The 18,521-nt window shown below is 45.0% G+C and overlaps 1 protein-coding gene across 2 annotated transcripts in view; it reads left to right on the top strand.

Moving 5' to 3' along the window:
• sh3pxd2aa (SH3 and PX domains 2Aa) overlaps window positions 1–18,521 on the top strand; it is a 594,706-nt gene that overhangs the window by 506,165 nt on the left and 70,020 nt on the right. For both annotated transcript variants that reach the window (XM_068001935.1, XM_068001933.1), the window contains one exon: window positions 15,135–15,252. In XM_068001935.1, coding sequence (XP_067858036.1) covers window positions 15,135–15,252 — 118 coding nt within the window. The remainder of the gene's footprint in view (window positions 1–15,134; window positions 15,253–18,521) is intronic.

Genomic DNA, 18,521 nt, shown 5'->3' with positions numbered 1-18,521 from the left:
GTATAATGTGGGGAAATGTGAGGTTATTCACTTTGGTTGGAAGAATAGAAAAACGGAATATTTTTTAAATGGTGAGAAACTGTTAAATGTTGGTGTCCAGAGAGACTTGGGTGTCTTGGTACAGGAAGCACAAAAAGTTAGCATGCAGGTACAGCAGGCAATTAGGAAAGCAATTGGCATGTTGGCCTTTATTGCAAGGGGGTTTGAGTCCAAGAGTAAGGAAGTCTTGCTACAGTTGTACAGGGCTTTGCTGAGACCTCACCTGGAGTACTGTGTACAGTTTTGGGCTCCTTATCTAAGGAAGGATATACTTGCCTTAGAGGCGGTGAAACAAAGGTTCACTAGATTAATTCCTGGGATAAGATGGTTGTCCTATGAGGAGAGATTGAGTAGAATGGGCCTATACTCTCTGGAGTTTAGAAGAATGGGAGGTGATCTCATTGAAACATAAGATTCTGAGAGGGCTTGACAGGGTAGATGCTGAGGGGTTGTTTCCCCTGACTGGAGAGTCTTGAACTAGGGGGCATAATCTCAGGATAAGGGGTCAGACATTTAGGACTGAGATGAGGAGGAATTCCTTCACTCAGAGGGTTGTGAATCTTTGGAATTCTCTACCCCAGAGGGCTGTGGATGGTGAGTTGAGTATATTCAAGACTGAAGATAGATTTTTGGACTCGAGGGGAATCAAGGGATATGAGGATCGGGCAGGAAAATGGAGTTGAGGTTGAAGATCAGCCATCATCTGATTGAATGGCGGAGCATGCTCGAGGGGCCATATGGCCTACTTCATCTACTATTTCTTATGTTCTTATCCACTCTATTTAGGCCCCATATAATTGTATACACGTCAATTAAATCTCCCCTCAGCCTCCTCTGTTCCAAAGAAAACAACCCCAACCTATCCAGTCTTTCCTCGTAGCTAAAATTCTCCAGTCCTACATCCTCTTAAATCTGCTCTGTACCCTCACTAGTGCAATCACATCTTTCCTGTAATGTGGTGACCAGAACTGTACGCAGTACTCAAGCTGTGGCCTAATTAGTGTTTTATACAGTTCCAGCATAACCTCCTTGCTGTTTTATTCTGTGCCTCAGCCAATAAAGGAAAGTATCCAGTATGCCTTCGTAACCTCCTTATTTACCTGTCCTGCTACCTCAAATATGTACTTGAATTGGAAGTGATTAGTGGTGTCCTACAAGGATCTGTGTTGGGGCCTCAATTATTCACTATATTTATTAATGACTTAGATAACACAATAGAGAGCCATATATCCAAGTTTGCCGACGACACAAAGATTGGTGGTATAGTAAATAGTGTAGACAGGACCATAAAATTACAAAGAGACACTGATAAATTAAATGAGTAAGTAAAACTGTGATTTCAACGCAGGTAAATGTGAGATCATCCATGGTGAGAAGCTAGGAACAGTGGATGTCCAAAGAGATTTATGGGTCCATGTACACAGATTACGAAAATGTAGTAGTCAGGTACAAAAAATAATCAAAAGGGGTAATGGAATGTTAGCCTTTATAACTGGAGGGCTAGAATATAAAGAGGAGGAAGATTTGCAACAGCTTTGCAAAGCCCTGGTTAGACCACATCTGGAGCACTGTGCATAGTTTTGGGCACCACACCTTAGAAAGAATATATTAGCCTTGGAAGGAGTGCAGCGCAGATTCACCAGAATGTTACCAGGGTTAGATTATGAGGAGGGATTAGGCTTGCATTCTGTGAAATATAGAAGCTTATGGGGTGATTTGATTGAGGTTTTTGGTATTTTGAAGTAATTGATAGGATAGTTGTGGTGTCCTTATTTAAGGAAGGACATACTTGCATTGGAGGCAGTTCAGAGAAGGTTCACTCGGTTGATTCCGGGTATGGAAGGGTTGTCTTATGGGGAAAGATTGAACAGGTTGGGTCTATACTCATTGGAGTTTAGAAGAATGAGAGGAGATCTTATTGAAGCATACAAGATTCTGAGGGGACTCGATAAGGTTTTTTTTTATTCGTTCATGGGATGTGGGCGTCGCTGGCAAGGCCAGCATTTATTGCCCAAACCTAATTGCCCTTGAGAAGGTGGTGGTGAGCCACTTTCTTGAACCACTGCAGTCCATGTGGTGAAGGTTCTCCCACAGTGTTGTTAGGAAGGGAGTTCCAGGATTTTGACCCAGCGACGATGAAGGAACGGCGATATATTTCCAAGTCGGGATGGTGTGTGACTTGGAGGGGAACGTGCAGGTGGTGTTGTTCCCACGTGCCTGCTGCTCTTGTCCTTCTAGGTGGTAGAGGTCGCGGGTTTGGGAGGTGCTGTCGAAGAAGCCTTGGCAAGTTGCTGCAGTGCATCCTGTGGATGGTGCACACTGCAGCCACAGTGTGCCGGTGGTGAAGGGAATGAATGTTTTGGGTGGTGGATGGGGTGCCAATCAAGCGGGCTGCTTTGTCCTGGATGATGTGGAGCTTCTTGAGTGTTGTTGGAGCTGCACTCATCCAGGCAAGTGGAGAGTATTCCATCACACTCCTGACTTGTGCCTTGTAGATGGTGGAAAGGCTTTGGGAGTCAGGAGGTGAGTCACTCGCTGCAGAATACCCAGCCTCTGACCTGCTCTTGTAGCCACAGTATTTATATGGCTGGTCCAGTTAAGTTTCTGGTCAATGATGACCCCCAGGATGTTGATGGTGGGGGATTCGGCGATGGTAATGCCGTTGAATGTCAAGGGGAGGTGTGTTAGATGCTGAGAGGATGTTACCCCTCATGGGGGAATCTAAAACTTGGGGGCGCAGTCTCAGAATAAGGGGTCGCCCGTTTAAGATGGAAATGAGGAGGAATTTCTTCTCCCAGAGGGTCATGAATGTTTGGAATTCTTTACCTCAAAAAGCTGTGGGGGCTGAGCCATTGAATACATTCAAGGCTGAGTTAGACAAATTTTTGATCAGCAAGGGAGTCAAAGGATATGGGGAAAGAGCGGGAAAGTGGAGTTGAGGTAAAAATCAGATCAGCCATGATCTCACTGAATAGCGGAGCAGGCTCAAGAGTAGGCCAATAGGCCCCCTGCTCCTTTCTCTTATGGTCTTATGGGTGGATGGAGAGAAACTCCTTCTGTTGGTGGGGGAATCTAGGACAAGGGGACATAACCTTAAAATCAGAGCCAGGCCATTCAGGAGAGAAGTCAGGAAACACTTCTTTGCATAAAAGGTGGTTGAAGTGTGGAACTCTCTCCCACAAAAAGCAGTAGATGCTCAATTAATAATTTTTAAATCTGAGATCGATCAATTTTTGCTAGCCACGGGTTTTAAGGGATATGGAGCCAAGGCGGGTGGATGGAATTAGGATACAGATCAGCCATGATCTCATTGAATGTGGAACAGACTCGAGGAGATGTTTGGCCTACTCCTGTACCTATGTTGTCACACTGATGTAAGGTAAAATGTACAGAGCGAATGAATTTGTGCAACACGAATGGAAGATTGTTCTGATCTGGGAACCCAGGTGTGTGTTATACATCTGACCTCAAGCACAGCTGGGAAACGTGGCACTACTGGCACTGGTGTCTCTGCCAATAGGCACAGCTCTGCCTATAAACTGCCAATGTACGTGGCAGTATTAGTACTCATGGCACCACCAAGATAGGTGGCACTGCCGGTGCACACGCTTGCTGTTGCCGCCTACTCTGGCTGCTGCTGCTTGCTCTGGCTGCTGCTGCTTGCTCTGGCTGCTGCTGCTTGCTCTGGCTGCTGCTGCTTGCTCTGGCTGCTGCTGCTTGCTCTGGCTGCTGCTGCTTGCTCTGGCTGCTGCTGCTTGCTCTGGCTGCTGCTGCTTGCTCTGGCTGTGACCGGTGCGCTAGCTGTCCTGCGTGTGGTGTGATGAATATATTAGGTAATCATTTAGCGCATTGATTATTTCAGCATCGAGTTCTGGACTTGAGTTACCCATTTTTGTGCCACATCCAATGCTTTGCCCAGCAGGCTTTTAGTAAGTGAAGTCTAGTCAATGCTTAGATCCTAACAGATGTTTGTCCTTTTTGAGCCTCTGGAGCTGCTTCCTTAAACATTCCTTTATAGCCTGGTAGGCACTGACTGTTGAGGAAGGGACAGTGGAAATAAGGCTCTGTTGAGTGAATTTGATGTGTGTTGGAAGGCCTGAGGATTTTCCAAAACAAAATATTAGAACTAGAAAATACTGCCAGCAGACACTAAATTATATGTATTTTTTAAATTACGCTAATGGTTTCATTCTTTGTTCTTTGTTCCTCTCAGCTTCCGACAGGGACTCCCTTAGTCTCTGAGACTCAGCTCCTCTCAGCTTCTGGCAGAGACTCTCTCCTCAGTCTCTGAGACTCTGCTCCCCTCAGCTTCCGGCAGAGACTCTCTCCTCAGTCTCTGAGACTCTGCTCCTCTCAGCTTCCGGCAGAGACTCTCTCCTCAGTCTCTGAGACTCAGCTCCTCTCAGCTTCTGGCAGAGACTCTCTCCTCAGTCTCTGAGACTCTGCTCCCCTCAGCTTCCGACAGAGACTCTCTCCTCAGTCTCTGAGACTCTGCTCCCCTCAGCTTCCGACAGAGACTCTCTCTTCAGTTTCTGAGACTCAGCTCCTCTCAGCTTCCGGCAGAGACTCTCTCCTCAGTCTCTGAGACTCTGCTCCTCTCAGCTTCCGGCAGAGACTCTCTCCTCAGTCTCTGAGACTCTGCTCCTCTCAGCTTCCGGCAGAGGCTCCCTTAGTCTCGGAGGCTCTGTGCTCTTCTCAGCTTACGGACGATGAGGCATTTGGAATAAAATCAAATTAACATAACCTCTCCTTTTCAGGCATTTCGCTTCACCCTGGTATTTATAGAATTATATTTCCGAAGCTTTTGACACGTTTACAAATGCAAAATGAAGTCAAAATTGCAACAACACAACAACCTCTTCTCAAAAAGCCCAGTATTCCACAGCAGCTGTTTCAATGCAGAATTTTGATTTGATCTAATTTGTTTTGTGTGGGAAGTGACAATGGTGGGGGATGGAATCTCGGTCACCTTCTCCCCAGGGCTGGGATTCATTCTTACCTGTGCTATTATGGGTTGAATGTATTACACAGGTTAAACATTTACAGATATGATGGGACACTATTCATTACCAACATGTCCAGTATTAAATGAGTTGGTTGAATTGAAGACATGTTCCATATTGCTCCAGGAATTTGCCTTGAGACCCTAACATTCGAGCAGGCCGACAGCCATGTTGTGACCTTTCCATATCGCATACCACCTGCCTTTCCAGCCATTGAAGTCCAATTATCCAGTTCGGGCTTAACTAAAGTGTTCTTTATATAATATATATAAAGAACATGTATAGATATATATGTATGTTCTTTGTTAGTTTTCAATTCATAGAGTAATATTTATGTGCATACGGATGTACCTTACCAGTGTGCTAATACAATGTACCATCCAGTGTGTGCCCATACGGGTGTACCCGCATCTAGTGCCCACACCTAGTTGCGGGTAATTGAGTCAACCATGTAGTATTCACCTTTAATACTAAACTATGATTATCCGGTGTATTTAATTAATTATGGTTTTATTGCTCAGTTTAGTTTATTTAGCCTATTTTGTCTACTGCTGAAGTCAGTTTTCATTTATGTCATTTTTATTTACTTACTTAAAGCTGCGAGTTAGATTTTTGCTTTTGCCTGAATTATTAATTTGCTCCGTCGCCAGCTTGCTCTCGCATGTATTACCCTTTATATAGCTTTCAGACACAAACCTGTTTCAACTGGTCAGTCAACCCTCAATCACACAATATATAACACCTGACCAATGACCAACGAACACACGACTAAGTTGATGACCAACTGACTTGCATTTTTTTAATGAAAAACTCAACTTAAATTTGAATTTGATAAATAATGCAATTTCTGTACTGTTAGCGACAGTTTCCCTCCCACTCCCCACTGATTTCCCACTCTCACCAAATGCCTGTTTTAGAAGTGCTCACTCTGTTCCCAGCTCATAAGCAAAATACTGCAGATGCTGGAAATCTGAAATGAAAACAGAAAATCATGATAAATACAGAGCTAAGCGATTCCACAACCAACGAATTAGATCAAAGCTCTGCAGTCCTGCCACATCCAGTCGTGAATGGTGGTGGACAATTAAACAACTAACAGGAGGAGGAGGCTCTGTGAACATCCCCATTCTCAATGATGGCGGAGTCCAGCACGTGAGTGCAAAAGACAAGGCTGAAGCATTTGCAACCATCTTCAGCCAGAAGTGCCGAGTGGATGATCCATCTCTGCCTCCTCCCGATATCCCCACCATCAAAGAAGCCAGTCTTCAGCCAATTCGATTCACTCCATGTGATATCAAGAAACGGCTGATTGCACTGGATACAGCAAAGGCTATGGGCCCTGATAACATCCCGGCTGTAGTGCTGAAGACTTGTGCTCCAGAACTAGCCGCGCCCCTAGCCAAACTGTTCCAGTACAGCTACAATACTGGCATCTACCCGACAATGTGGAAAATTGCCCAGGTACGTCCTGTCCACAAAAAGCAGGACAAATCCAATCCAGCCAATTACCGCCCCATCAGCCGACACTCAATCATCAGCAAAGTGATGGAAGGTGTCGTCGACAGTGCTATCAAGCGGCACTTACTCACCAATAACCTGCTCACCGATGCTCAGTTTGGGTTCCACCAGGACCACTCGGCTCCAGATCTCATTACAGCCTTGGTCCAAACATGGACAAAAGAGCTGAATTCCAGAGGTGAGGTGAGAGTGACTGCCCTTGACATCAAGGCAGCATTTGACCGAGTGTGGCACTAAGAAGCCCTAGTAAAATTGAAGTCAATGGGAATCGGGGGAAAACTCTCCAGTGGCTGGAGTCATACCTAGCACAAAGGAAGATGGTAGTGGTTGTTGGAAGCCAATCATCTCAGCCCCAGGACATTGCTGCAGGAGTTCCTCAGGGCAGTGTCTTGGGCCCAACCGTCTTCAGCTGCTTCATCAATGACCTTCCCTCCATCAAAAGGTCAGAAATGGGGATGTTCGTTGATGATTGCACAGTGTTCAGTTCCATTCGCAACCCCTCAGATAATGAAGCAGTCCGAGCCCGCATGCAGCAAGACCTGGACAACATCCAGGCTTGGGCTCATAAGTGGCAAGTAACATTCGCACCAGACAAGTGCCAGGCAATGACCATCTCCAACAAGAGAGAGATTAACCACCTCCCCTTGACATTTAGTGGTATTACCATCACCAAATCCCCCATCATCAACATCCTGGGGGTCACCATTGACCAGAAACTTAACTGGACCAGCCACATAAATACTGTGGCTACACGAGCAGGTCAGAGGTTGGGTATTCTGCGGTGAGTGACTCACCTCCTGACTCCCTAAAGCCTTTCCACCATCTACAAGGCACAAGTCAGGAGTGTGATGGAATACTCTCCACTTGCCTGGATGAGTGCAGCTCCAACAACACTCAAGAAGCTCGACACCATCCAGGACAAAGCAGCCCGCTTGATTGGCACCCCATCCACCACCCTAAACATTCTCTCCCTTCACCACCGGCGCACAGTGGCTGCAGTGTGTACCATCCACAGGATGCACAGCAGCAACTCGCCAAGGCTTCTTCGACAGCACCTCCCAAACCCGCAACTTCTACCACCTAGAAGGACAAGAGCAGCAGGCACATGGGAACAACACCACCTGCACGTTCCCCTCCAACTCACACACCATCCTGACTTGGAAATATATCGCCGTTCCTTCATCATCACTGGGTCAGAATCCTGGAACTCCCTTCCTAACAGCACTGTGGGAGAACTTTCACCACACGGACTGCAGCGGTTCAAGAAGGCAGCTCACCACCACCTTCTCAAGGGCAATTAGGGATGGGCAATAAATGCCGGCCTTGCCAGCGACGCCCATATCCCATGAATGAACAAAAAAAAAACTTGCCAATATTTTTTCATGCCCTCTCTTTGCTTTCCTAATTTCCTTTTTAATTTCACCCCTGCACTTTTTATACTCCTTTCTATAGTATTGAGCTCTCGGTGTCTGACATAAGCTTTCCTTTTCTGCCCTATCTTACCCTGAATGCTCCTTGACATCCAGGGGGCTCTTGATCGAGAAGCCCCACCCTTTTTCATTTTGGGAACATGTTTACTCTGAACCCCTGAATCTTCCCCTTGAATGCCTCCCACTGCTCTGACACTGATTTACCTTCAAAAGTAGCTGTTTCAAGTTGACTTTTGCTAAATCACTACTTAGCTTAGTAAAATTGGCCTTTCCCCAATTGAGAACTTTAACTCCTGTTCTATCTTTGTCCTTTTCCATAACTATGCTAAAACTAACTGAATTATGATCACTACCACCAAAATGCACTCCAACTGATACTCCTTCCACCTGCCCAGCCTCATTTCCTAAAACTAAATCCAGAACAGCCCCCTCTCTTGTTGGGCTTGCTATGTACTGGCTAAAAAAGTTCTCCTGAATGCAATTTAAGAATTTTCGGCCCTCTATACCCTTCATACTGTTTGTGTCCCAGTTAATATTCGGGTAGTTGAAATCCCCTACTGCCCTACTGTTTTTGCACTTCTCAGAAATTTGTCTACATATTTGTTCTTCTATCTCCCTCTGACTGTTTGGGGGTCTATAGTACACTCCAAGTTGTGTGACTGCCCCTTTTTTGTTCCTTAGCTCAACTTATACAGCCTCATTTGATAATCCTTCTAACATATCATCCCTCCTCACAGCTGTAATTGTTTCTTTAACCAAAATTGCCATCCCCCCTCCTTTTTTTCCCCTTTGTCTATATGATTAACTATAGAATAGGCCTATATCTCGGAGTTTAGAAGAATGAGAGGTGATCTCATTGAAACATATAAGATTCTGAGAGGTTGTTTTCCCTGGCTGGAGAGTTTAGTACTAGAGAGCATAGTCGGTGAGCGGCGGTAAAGAGCGAGACCAGAGCGGAGATATAAACAGCGCGGAGAGAGCGAGAGTCCAGTCGGTGAGCGGCGGGAGAGAGCGAGACCAGAGCGGGGATATAAACAGCGCGGAGAGAGCGAGACCAGAGCTTACTCTGAGAGCGAGACTCTGAGACCAGCGGCAGAGTTCGGGGTGACGTCACCAGTCAGAAAGTGACGCGGCACAGGGGAGGCAGCTGATTGGTGAGTAGGTTCAGGTGAGTATTTCTACCATTTTACTGTAAGTAAAGTAATAAGAAAGGGAAGATCTGCAGGTTTTATAGCAGATAGTGTTTTTTTTTAGTGAACCTAGGTCCCTAGTATAGTTAACATTTTCTAATTTCAACGTAATTTAAAAGGGGTAACTCAGCTAAGGCAAGTCATGGCAGCAGACCTCGCACCCGTGATATGCTCCTCCTGCAAGATGTGGGAAGTCATGGACACTACCAGTGTCCCTGCCGACCATGTGTGCGGGAAGTGTGTCCACCTGCAGCTACTGACCGATCGTATCTCGGAGCTGGAGCTGCGGGTGGACTCACTGTGGAGCATCCGCGATGCAGAGAAACTCGTGGATAGCACGTTTAGCGAGTTGGTCACACCGCAGGTAAAGGGTACACAGGCAGGAAGTGAATGGGTGACCACCAGGAAGAGTAAGAGATGCAGGCAGGTAGTGCAGGGGTCCCCTGTGGCCATCCCCCTCTCAAACAGATATGCCACTTTGGATGCTGTTGGGGGGAATGACTTATCAGGGGAAGGCAGCAGCAGCCAACTTCCTGGCACCACGGGTAGCTCTGCTGCACAGGCTGGGAGGAAAAAGAGTGGCAGAGCTATAGTGATAGGGGACTCAATTGTAAGGGGAATAGACAGGCGTTTCTGCGGTCGCAACCGAGACTCCAGGATGGTGTGTTGCCTCCCTGGTGCAAGGATCAAGGATGTCTCGGAGCGGCTACAGAACATTTTGGAGGGGGAGGGCGAACAGCCAGCTGTCGTGGTGCACATAGGCACCAACGATATAGGTAAAAAAGGGGATGAGGTCCTAAAAGCAGAATATAGGGAGTTAGGAGGTAAATTAAAAAATAGGACCTCAAAGGTAGTAATCTCAGGATTGCTGCCAGTGCCACGTGCTAGTCAGAGTAGAAATAGGAGGATATTTCAAATGAATACGTGGCTAGAGGAATGGTGCAAGGGGGAGGGATTCAAATTCCTGGGACACTGGAAACGGTTCTGGGGGAGGTGGGACCAGTACAAACCGGATGGTCTGCACCTGGGCAGGGCCGGGACCGCTGTCCTAGGAGGAGTGTTTGCTAGTGCTGTTGGGGAGGGTTTAAACTAAAGTGGCAGGGGGTTGGGAACCTGAGCAGGGAGAGAGAGGAAAGCGTAACAGGAAGGGACAGAAGGTATGGAGTAAAAGGTAAAGTGTTAAAAAAGGAAAAAGCAGGAACTAAGCGTCACAAAACAGATTTGAAAGTTCTTTATCTGAATGCACGTAGCATTCGTAATAAAATGGACGAGTTAACGGCACAAATAACTACGTATGGGTATGATCTTGTGGCCATTACAGAAACATGGCTGCAGGGTGACAACGACTGGGAATTAAATATGCCAGGGTATTTAACAATCAGGAAGGACAGGCAGGAAGGAAGGGGAGGTGGGGTGGCTATGTTAATAAAGGAAGGAATCACTGTAATACAGAGAAATGATATTGGGACAAAGCATCAAGATAATGAAACAGTTTGGGTGGAGATAAGGAATAATAAGGGAAAAAAAACATTAGTGGGCGTAGTATATAGGCCTCCTAATAGTTGCAACTCTTCTGGAAGAAGTATTAATCAGGAGATAGTCGGGGCATGTAATAAGGGAACAGCCATAATTATGGGGGATTTTAATTATCATATTAACTGGACAAATCAAATTGGGCAGAGCAGCCTTGAGGACGAGTTCATTGAGTGCATCAGGGATGGATTTCTTGAGCAGTATGTAACTGATCCTACAAGGGGGCAGGCAACCTTGGACCTGGTCCTGTGTAATGAGTCAGGATTAATTAATAATGTCCTAGTTAAGGATCCCCTTGGAACGAGCGACCACAACATGGTTGAATTCCATATCCAATTAGAGGGTGAGAAGGTTGATTCTCAAACAAGCGTACTGAGCTTGAATAAAGGAGACTATGATGGTATGAGAGCGGAATTGATTAAAGTGGACTGGGAAAATAGATTAAAGGGTAAGACGGTACATGAGCAGTGGTGTTCATTTAGGGAGTTATTTTACAACTTTCAAAATAAATATATTCCACTGAGGAAAAAAGGGTGTAAAAGAAATGACAGCCATCCGTGGCTAAGTAAAGAAATCAAGGATAGTATCCGACTAAAAACAAGGACATATAAGGTAGCCAAACTTAGTGGGAGGATAGAAGATTGGGAATTCTTCAAAAGACAGCAAAAAGTAACTAAAGGATTGATTAAGAAAGGGAAGTTAGATTATGAAAAGAAATTAGCAAAAAATATAAAAACAGATAGCAAGAGTTTCTATAGTTATATAAAAAGAAAAAGGGTGGCTAAGGCAAACATAGGTCCCTTAGAGGATGAGACCGGGAAATTAATGGTGGGAAACATGGAGATGGCAAAAATGCTGAACAAATATTTTGTTTCAGTCTTTACAGTAGAGGACACTAAGAATATCCCAACACTGGACAAACAGGGGACTCTCGGGGGGGAGGAGCTAAATACGATTAAAATCACTCAGGAGATGGTACTCAGTAAAATAATGGGACTCAAGGCGGATAAATCCCCTGGACCTGATGGCTTCCATCCTAGGGTCTTGAGGGAAGTGGCAGTAGGGATTGTGGATGCTTTGGTGATAGTTTTCCAAAATTCCCTGGACTCAGGAGAGGTCCCGGCAGATTGGAAAACTGCTAATGTAACACCGTTATTTAAAAAGGGTAGTAGGCAGAAGGCTGGAAATTATAGGCCAGTTAGCTTAACATCTGTGGTGGGTAAAATTTTGGAGTCTATTATTAAGGAGACAGTAACGGAACATTTAGATAAGCATAATTTAATAGGACAAAGTCAGCATGGCTTTATGAAGGGGAAGTCATGTCTGACAAATTTGCTTGAGTTCTTCGAGGATATAACGTATAGGGTGGATAAAGGGGAACCAGTGGACATAGTGTATTTAGACTTCCAGAAGGCATTCGACAAGGTGCCACATAAAAGATTATTACTTAAGATAAAAAATCACGGGATTGGGGGTAATATTCTGGCATGGGTGGAGGATTGGTTATCGAACAGGAAGCAGAGAGTTGGGATAAATGGTTCATTTTCGGACTGGCAACCAGTAACCAGTGGTGTTCCACAGGGGTCGGTGCTGGGTCCCCAACTCTTTACAATCTATATTAACGATTTGGAGGAGGGGACCGAGTGCAACATATCAAAATTTGCAGATGATACAAAGATGGGAGGGAAAGTAGAGAGTGAGGAGGACATAAAAAACCTGCAAGGGGATATAGACAGGCTGGGTGAGTGGGCGGAGATTTGGCAGATGCAATATAATATTGGAAAATGTGAGGTTATGCACTTTGGCAGGAAAAATCAGAGAGCAAGTTATTTTCTTAATGGCGAGAGACTGGAAAGTACTGCAGTACAAAGGGATCTGGGGGTCCTAGTGCAAGAAAATCAAAAAGTTGGTATGCAGGTGCAGCAGGTGATCAAGAAAGCCAACGGAATGTTGGCTTTTATTGCTAGGGGGATAGAATATAAAAACAGGGAGGTATTGCTGCAGTTATATAAGGTATTGGTGAGACCGCACCTGGAATACTGCATACAGTTTTGGTCTCCATACTTAAGAAAAGACATACTTGCTCTCGAGGCAGTACAAAGAAGGTTCACTCGGTTAATCCCGGGGATGAGGGGGCGGACATATGAGGAGAGGTTGAGTAGATTGGGACTCTACTCATTGGAGTTCAGAAGAATGAGAGGCGATCTTATTGAAACATATAAGATTGTGAAGGGTCTTGATCGGGTGGATGCAGTAAGGATGTTCCCAAAGATGGGTGAAACTAGAACTAGGGGGCATAATCTTAGAATAAGGGGCTGCTCTTTCAAAACTGAGATGAGGAGAAACTTCTTCACTCAGAGGGTGGTAGGTCTGTGGAATTTGCTGCCCCAGGAAGCTGTGGAAGCTACATCATTAGATAAATTTAAAACAGAAATAGACAGTTTCCTAGAAGTAAAGGGAATTAGGGGTTATGGGGAGCGGGCAGGAAATTGGACATGAAGCTGAGTTCGGATCGGTCAATGCCCTGTGGGTGGCGGAGAGGGCCCAGGGGCTATGTGGCCGGGTCCTGCTCCGACTTCTTGTGTTCTTTAGATTTGTGGTTGGGATCAGATCAGCCATGATCTTATTGAATGGCGGAGCAGGCTCGAGGGGCCGATTGGCCTACTCCTGCTCCAATTTCTTATGTTCTTATGTTCTTAGTCACAGGATAAGGGATCGGCCATTTAAGACTGAGTTGAGGAGGCATTTCTTCACTGAGGGTTGTGAATCTTTTGAATTCTCTACACCAGAGGGCTGTGGATGCTGAGTCGTTGAGTATATTCAAGGCTGAGATAGATAGATTTTTGGACTCTAGGGGAATCTAGGGATATGGGGATCGGGTAGGAAAGTGAGTTGAGGTTGAAGATCAGCCATGATCTGATTGAATAGGAGAGAAGGCTCGAGGGGTCGTATGGCCTACTCCTACTCCTATCTCTTATGTTCTTAATAATGGATTCCAACATTTTCCCGATGACTGACGTCAGGCTAACAGGCCTGTAGTTCCCTGTTTTGTTTCTCCCTCCTTTCTTGAATAGCGGTGTTACATTTGCTATTTTCCAGTCCACTAGCCCCGTTCTAGAATCTAGGGAATTTTGGAAGATCACAACTAATGCATCCACTAACTCTGCAGCCACCTCTTTTAGAACCCTAAGAGGTATGCCATCAGGTCCTGGGGATTTGTTGGTTTTTAGTCCCATTAATTTCTCCAGTACTTTTTCTTTACTAATATTAATTATAAGAATGAGGAGAGGTAATATAAATGAAATGGTACAATTTAAAAGGGGTGCAGGATCAGAGCCAGCAGGTTCACATGCACAAATCTTTGAAAGTGGCAGGACAAGTTGATAAGACTTTAAAAAGCATACGGGATCCTTAGCTTTATAGATATAGAATACAAAAGCAAGGAAGTTATGCTAAACCGTTATAAATCACTGGTTAGGCCCCAGCTGGAGTATTGTGCTCAATTCTGAGCACCACACTTTAGGAAGGATGTCAAGGACTTGGAGAGGGTTTAGAGGAGATTTACTAGAATGGTACCAGGGATGAGGGACTCCAGTTATGTGAAGAGACTAGAGAAGTTGGGGTTGTTCTCCTTAGAGCAGAGAAGGTTAGAGAGAGGTTTAATAGAGGTGTTCCAAATTATGAAGGGTTTTGATAGAGTGGATGGGGAGAAACTGTTTCCACTGTCAGGAGAGTCAGTAACCAGACGACACAGATTTAAGATAATTGGCAAAAGAACCAGGGGAAGATGAGGAGAAATTGTTTTAAGCAGCTAGTTGTTATGATCTGGAACGCATTGCCTAAAAGGGTGTGGAAGCAGATTCAATAATAACTTTCAAAAGGGAATTGGATAAATACTTGAATTGGAAAAATTTGCAGGGCTATGGGGAAAGAGCAGGGCAGTGGGACTAATTGGATAGCTCTTTCAACAAGCCGGCACAGGCACAATGGGCCGAATGGCCTCCTTCCGTGCTGTACGATTGTATGATTGCACAGTGTTCAGTGAGCAGGTTAGGTGCTGTGTGTTCTGCTCAAGTGGCTCAAGTCAGGAGTGTGATGGAATACTCTTGCCTGGATGGGTGCAGCTGGAATAACACTCAAGCTCAACTCCTTCCAGCACAAAGCAGTCTGCTTGATCTGCAGCCCATTGACTAACCTAAATATCCACCATCCCCACCACCCTAATTCAAGTTTAAGTGCAAAAAATGAGTGAATTATCCAGAAGTAGCTGGTAGTTGTAATAGTTCGTGATTCCAACAGTTAGTCAACAATGTGTAGAAACTGATTCCTAACAAACACTCTCAATTCTCGTTAATTACATCTCTGAGAAATAGTTTTGAAATACTTTGTATTAACTTTGCTGTGCTTTTTATTTGTGATAGAGGAGAAATACATCACTGTGCAGCCATATGTCAACCAGGGCAAAGATGAGATCGGCTTTGAGAAAGGCGTCACGGTGGAGGTCATTCAGAAGAACCTGGAAGGCTGGTGGTTTATCAGGTGAGATTTGTTTTACAGGTACATTACATCGATAATATCCCACATATTTTGTTGTTAATGCCCCTTTACTTACGCCACAGGCTCGATGGGCTGAATGGCCTCCTCCTGTGCTGTAACCATTCTATGATTCTATGACTTTACAGTCCTGAGACAATCTAAATATTGGAACGACATTAAAGTTGGCTTATTGGATAAAACTATGGTGGCATACATATTAGAAAAAAGAAAGATTTGCATTTCTATAGCAGCTTTCATGACCTCAGGATATCTCAAAATGCTTTACAGCCAATGAAGTAGTTTTGAAGTGTAGTCACTGTTGTAATATAGGAAATGTTCAGTTTCAAGCCGCAGGCCTGTGATCTTCAGCTGATAAATTGTAAATGGGCTTATCTGTTGGAGAAGCAGTGGGAGATTTATAGTGGACTGCCATGTGTCTGAGCTAAGGAAAATAATAATTAGGAAGCACCCTTTCTCCTGATCACTGCCTATTGGCCCCTTATGGGAAGAGAATGTATGTGGACATCAGGTGAGAACAAGATGGAGCTCAGCTGTAGTCCACCCATCCCTGTAATGGATTTAGCTTGCTAACGCACACTGTCTAGCCTCATCTCACTCCCTGTCCACTTGCACCCCTCCCTCCCCCCCCTATCCACTTGCACCCCTCCCTCTCTGTCCACTTGCCCCCCTCCCTCCCTCTCTCCCTGTTCACTTGCCCCCCTCCCTCCCTCTCTCCCTGTTCACTTGCCCCCCTCCCTCCCTCTCTCCCTGTTCACTTGCCCCCCTCCCTCCCTCTCTCCCTGTTCACTTGCCCCCCTCCCTCCCTCTCTCCCTGTTCACTTGCACCCCTCCCTCCCTCTCTCTCTGCACTACCACAGACTTAATTCATGTCTTCATCGCCTCTAGAATTGATTTCTGGAACGTCTTTCTCATCAGCCTCCCCTCATCCGTTCACAAACTCCAGCTTATCAAAAACTCTGAGGCCTGAGTCGCTCTCGCACAAAGTCCCAATTTCCCATCTTCTTTGCCCTTGCCAACTCCCCAGGGCAACGACTTTGAGATCCTCAACTTTGTTTTTAAATCTCTCTCCGCCTCATTTTATTTGAGCAATGATTTCTGGCCATGTATTCCAATCTGCACCTCCACTCCTCCACCTATGTTTGCTGCTCATGCTCTGCTCCCTGCACTTCACTCTCTATGCCCTACACCTCTGTGGCACAGTTTATTAGTGAACCATGTAACCAACAGTTCATTTTTTCTTATCATTTACTTTTTTTATATCAGGACCCCATTCACCCCCCCTACCCCGCTCTCTGCCTTCTAAAGCCTCTTAAAAACATACTATTTCAACTGTGAATTAGCCTCCTTAACCCTTCCCAACTGTGTGATGTCCCACTCTTTTTCCCTCTTCCCCCTCCAGTGTAAAGCTCTCTGAGATGTTCTCAATGCTCTTGTTGATGTTTTACAAAGGTTTCTATTTTAGCTTCAGCTTTATCTGCTCTGCATTCACTGGATAAGGCTGGTGAAAGGGATTTTTCCCCTTCAGCCTACAGTGTTTTATCTAAAATGTTCTAGATGTGTTTTTCTTGCATTTTAATTATGTTACAGCACAGTAACAGGCTACGTGACCCATCAAGTCCGTGCCTCTGTTTTTCTCCATATGAGTCACCGGGGCAATTTTCCTGTCGCTACTGCCCCCATTTATACGTAAAATGGGATGAAACTAACACGGCCAATAGATTTGCCACCAAGTTGTCTTCCGTCCTAATTTTTGGGCAGATGACTAGATGACCAGAGCTCCCATCGGAAATGGGGAAGAGGCTCATGCACATACAGTAACCGGTGTAAGATGTTGCAGTTAAGACCCCGCCCCCCCCCCCCCCCCCCCACCACTTTCATCTCAGCCTATGTGACTACTGCCAGTTCTTGCTCCCGCCCACTAACTGCACTAAGAGAAAGCTGGACGGAGGTTCGGGAGACATTATTGGGTTTGAGCAAATAATCTCAGTATGTTTAGCACTTATTATTTGAGACACCAGGCTGGGTGAATCTGGCAGTGTGCGACAGCTTTAGCACTGAAAACTCCCATCAAAGTGTCGCCTACAGGTATAATGGGTTCCAATAGGAGCAAATTCACATGAAAGCTTTTGATGAGAGACAACCTTAAAAGATGCGATCAGGCTTGAAATTGGGGATGATCACCAAAGAATTACTATTCTGAATGATTACTTCCTTCAAGTATTCACAAGGGAAGACACAGAACCTTAAAATCCCACAAGATAAAAGCACAGAAGGAGACCATTCGGCCCATCAGGCCTGTGCCAGTTCTTTGCTAGAGCAATCCAAAACTAATCCCACTGATTTGCACTTTCCCATAGCCTTTTATCTTCTTCTGCTTCAAATAGTTATCCAACTGTCCCATATGTCTCTGTCTCAACCACTCACTGTAGCAAAGCATTCCAAGTACCTTCTGTGCAAAGAAATTTCTCCGACTCTGTCTCATCACTTATCTTAATGATTTTAAATTGATGACCCCTTGTCACCAACTCCCCAACTGGAGGAAATAGTCTTTCCCTACTAACTATCAAAAGTCTTAATAATTTTAAAACCTCAATTAAATCTCTTCTTAGCCTTCTCTGCTCCAATGGATACAGTCCGAATATCTCAAGTCTCTCATAACTGTAGCTTTCAATCTCTGGCAACATCCTGGTGAATCTACACTATGCTCAATATAGCTTTAATATCCTAAGGGATTACGTTGAGATAAAATCCATATAGGGAGAGTTAACAAATTGGAAGGGAAGTGGTTCAATTCTCAGTGTGTATTACAGGCTATCAAACAGTGAGGCTGAGATAGAGGGGAGGATCTGCAAGAACAGGGCAATAATACTGGGTAATTTTAACTATCTTAAGATAAACTGGAATAAAAGTAATGCATGTGATCAAACGGGGAATGTGTTTTAAATGCGTCCAGGACTGCTTCCTAGATTAGTGTTTCTAGTCCAACAGGAAAAGAAGCATTGCTTGATTTAGTTATGGCAAATGAAGTAAAGCAAATAACTGATGAGAGAGTAGGAGAACAGTTGGGAAATAGTGACCACAACATAGTTAGGGTCAATGTAAGAACAGAAAAGGACGATGAGGATTGATAAGGGTGCTGAACTGGAAAAGGCAAAGTTCTGTGATTTAAAACCGGATTTGGATAAATACTTGAAGAGGAAAAATTTGCAAGGCAATGGGGAAAGAGCAGGGAAGTGAGACTAATTGGATAG

The sequence above is a fragment of the Heptranchias perlo genome, chromosome 21 (genome assembly GCF_035084215.1).
Source record: "Heptranchias perlo isolate sHepPer1 chromosome 21, sHepPer1.hap1, whole genome shotgun sequence".
NCBI lineage: Eukaryota > Metazoa > Chordata > Chondrichthyes > Hexanchiformes > Hexanchidae > Heptranchias > Heptranchias perlo.
Note: the sequence above shows the minus strand (reverse complement) of the source record. Positions and strands in the feature narration are given on the sequence as shown.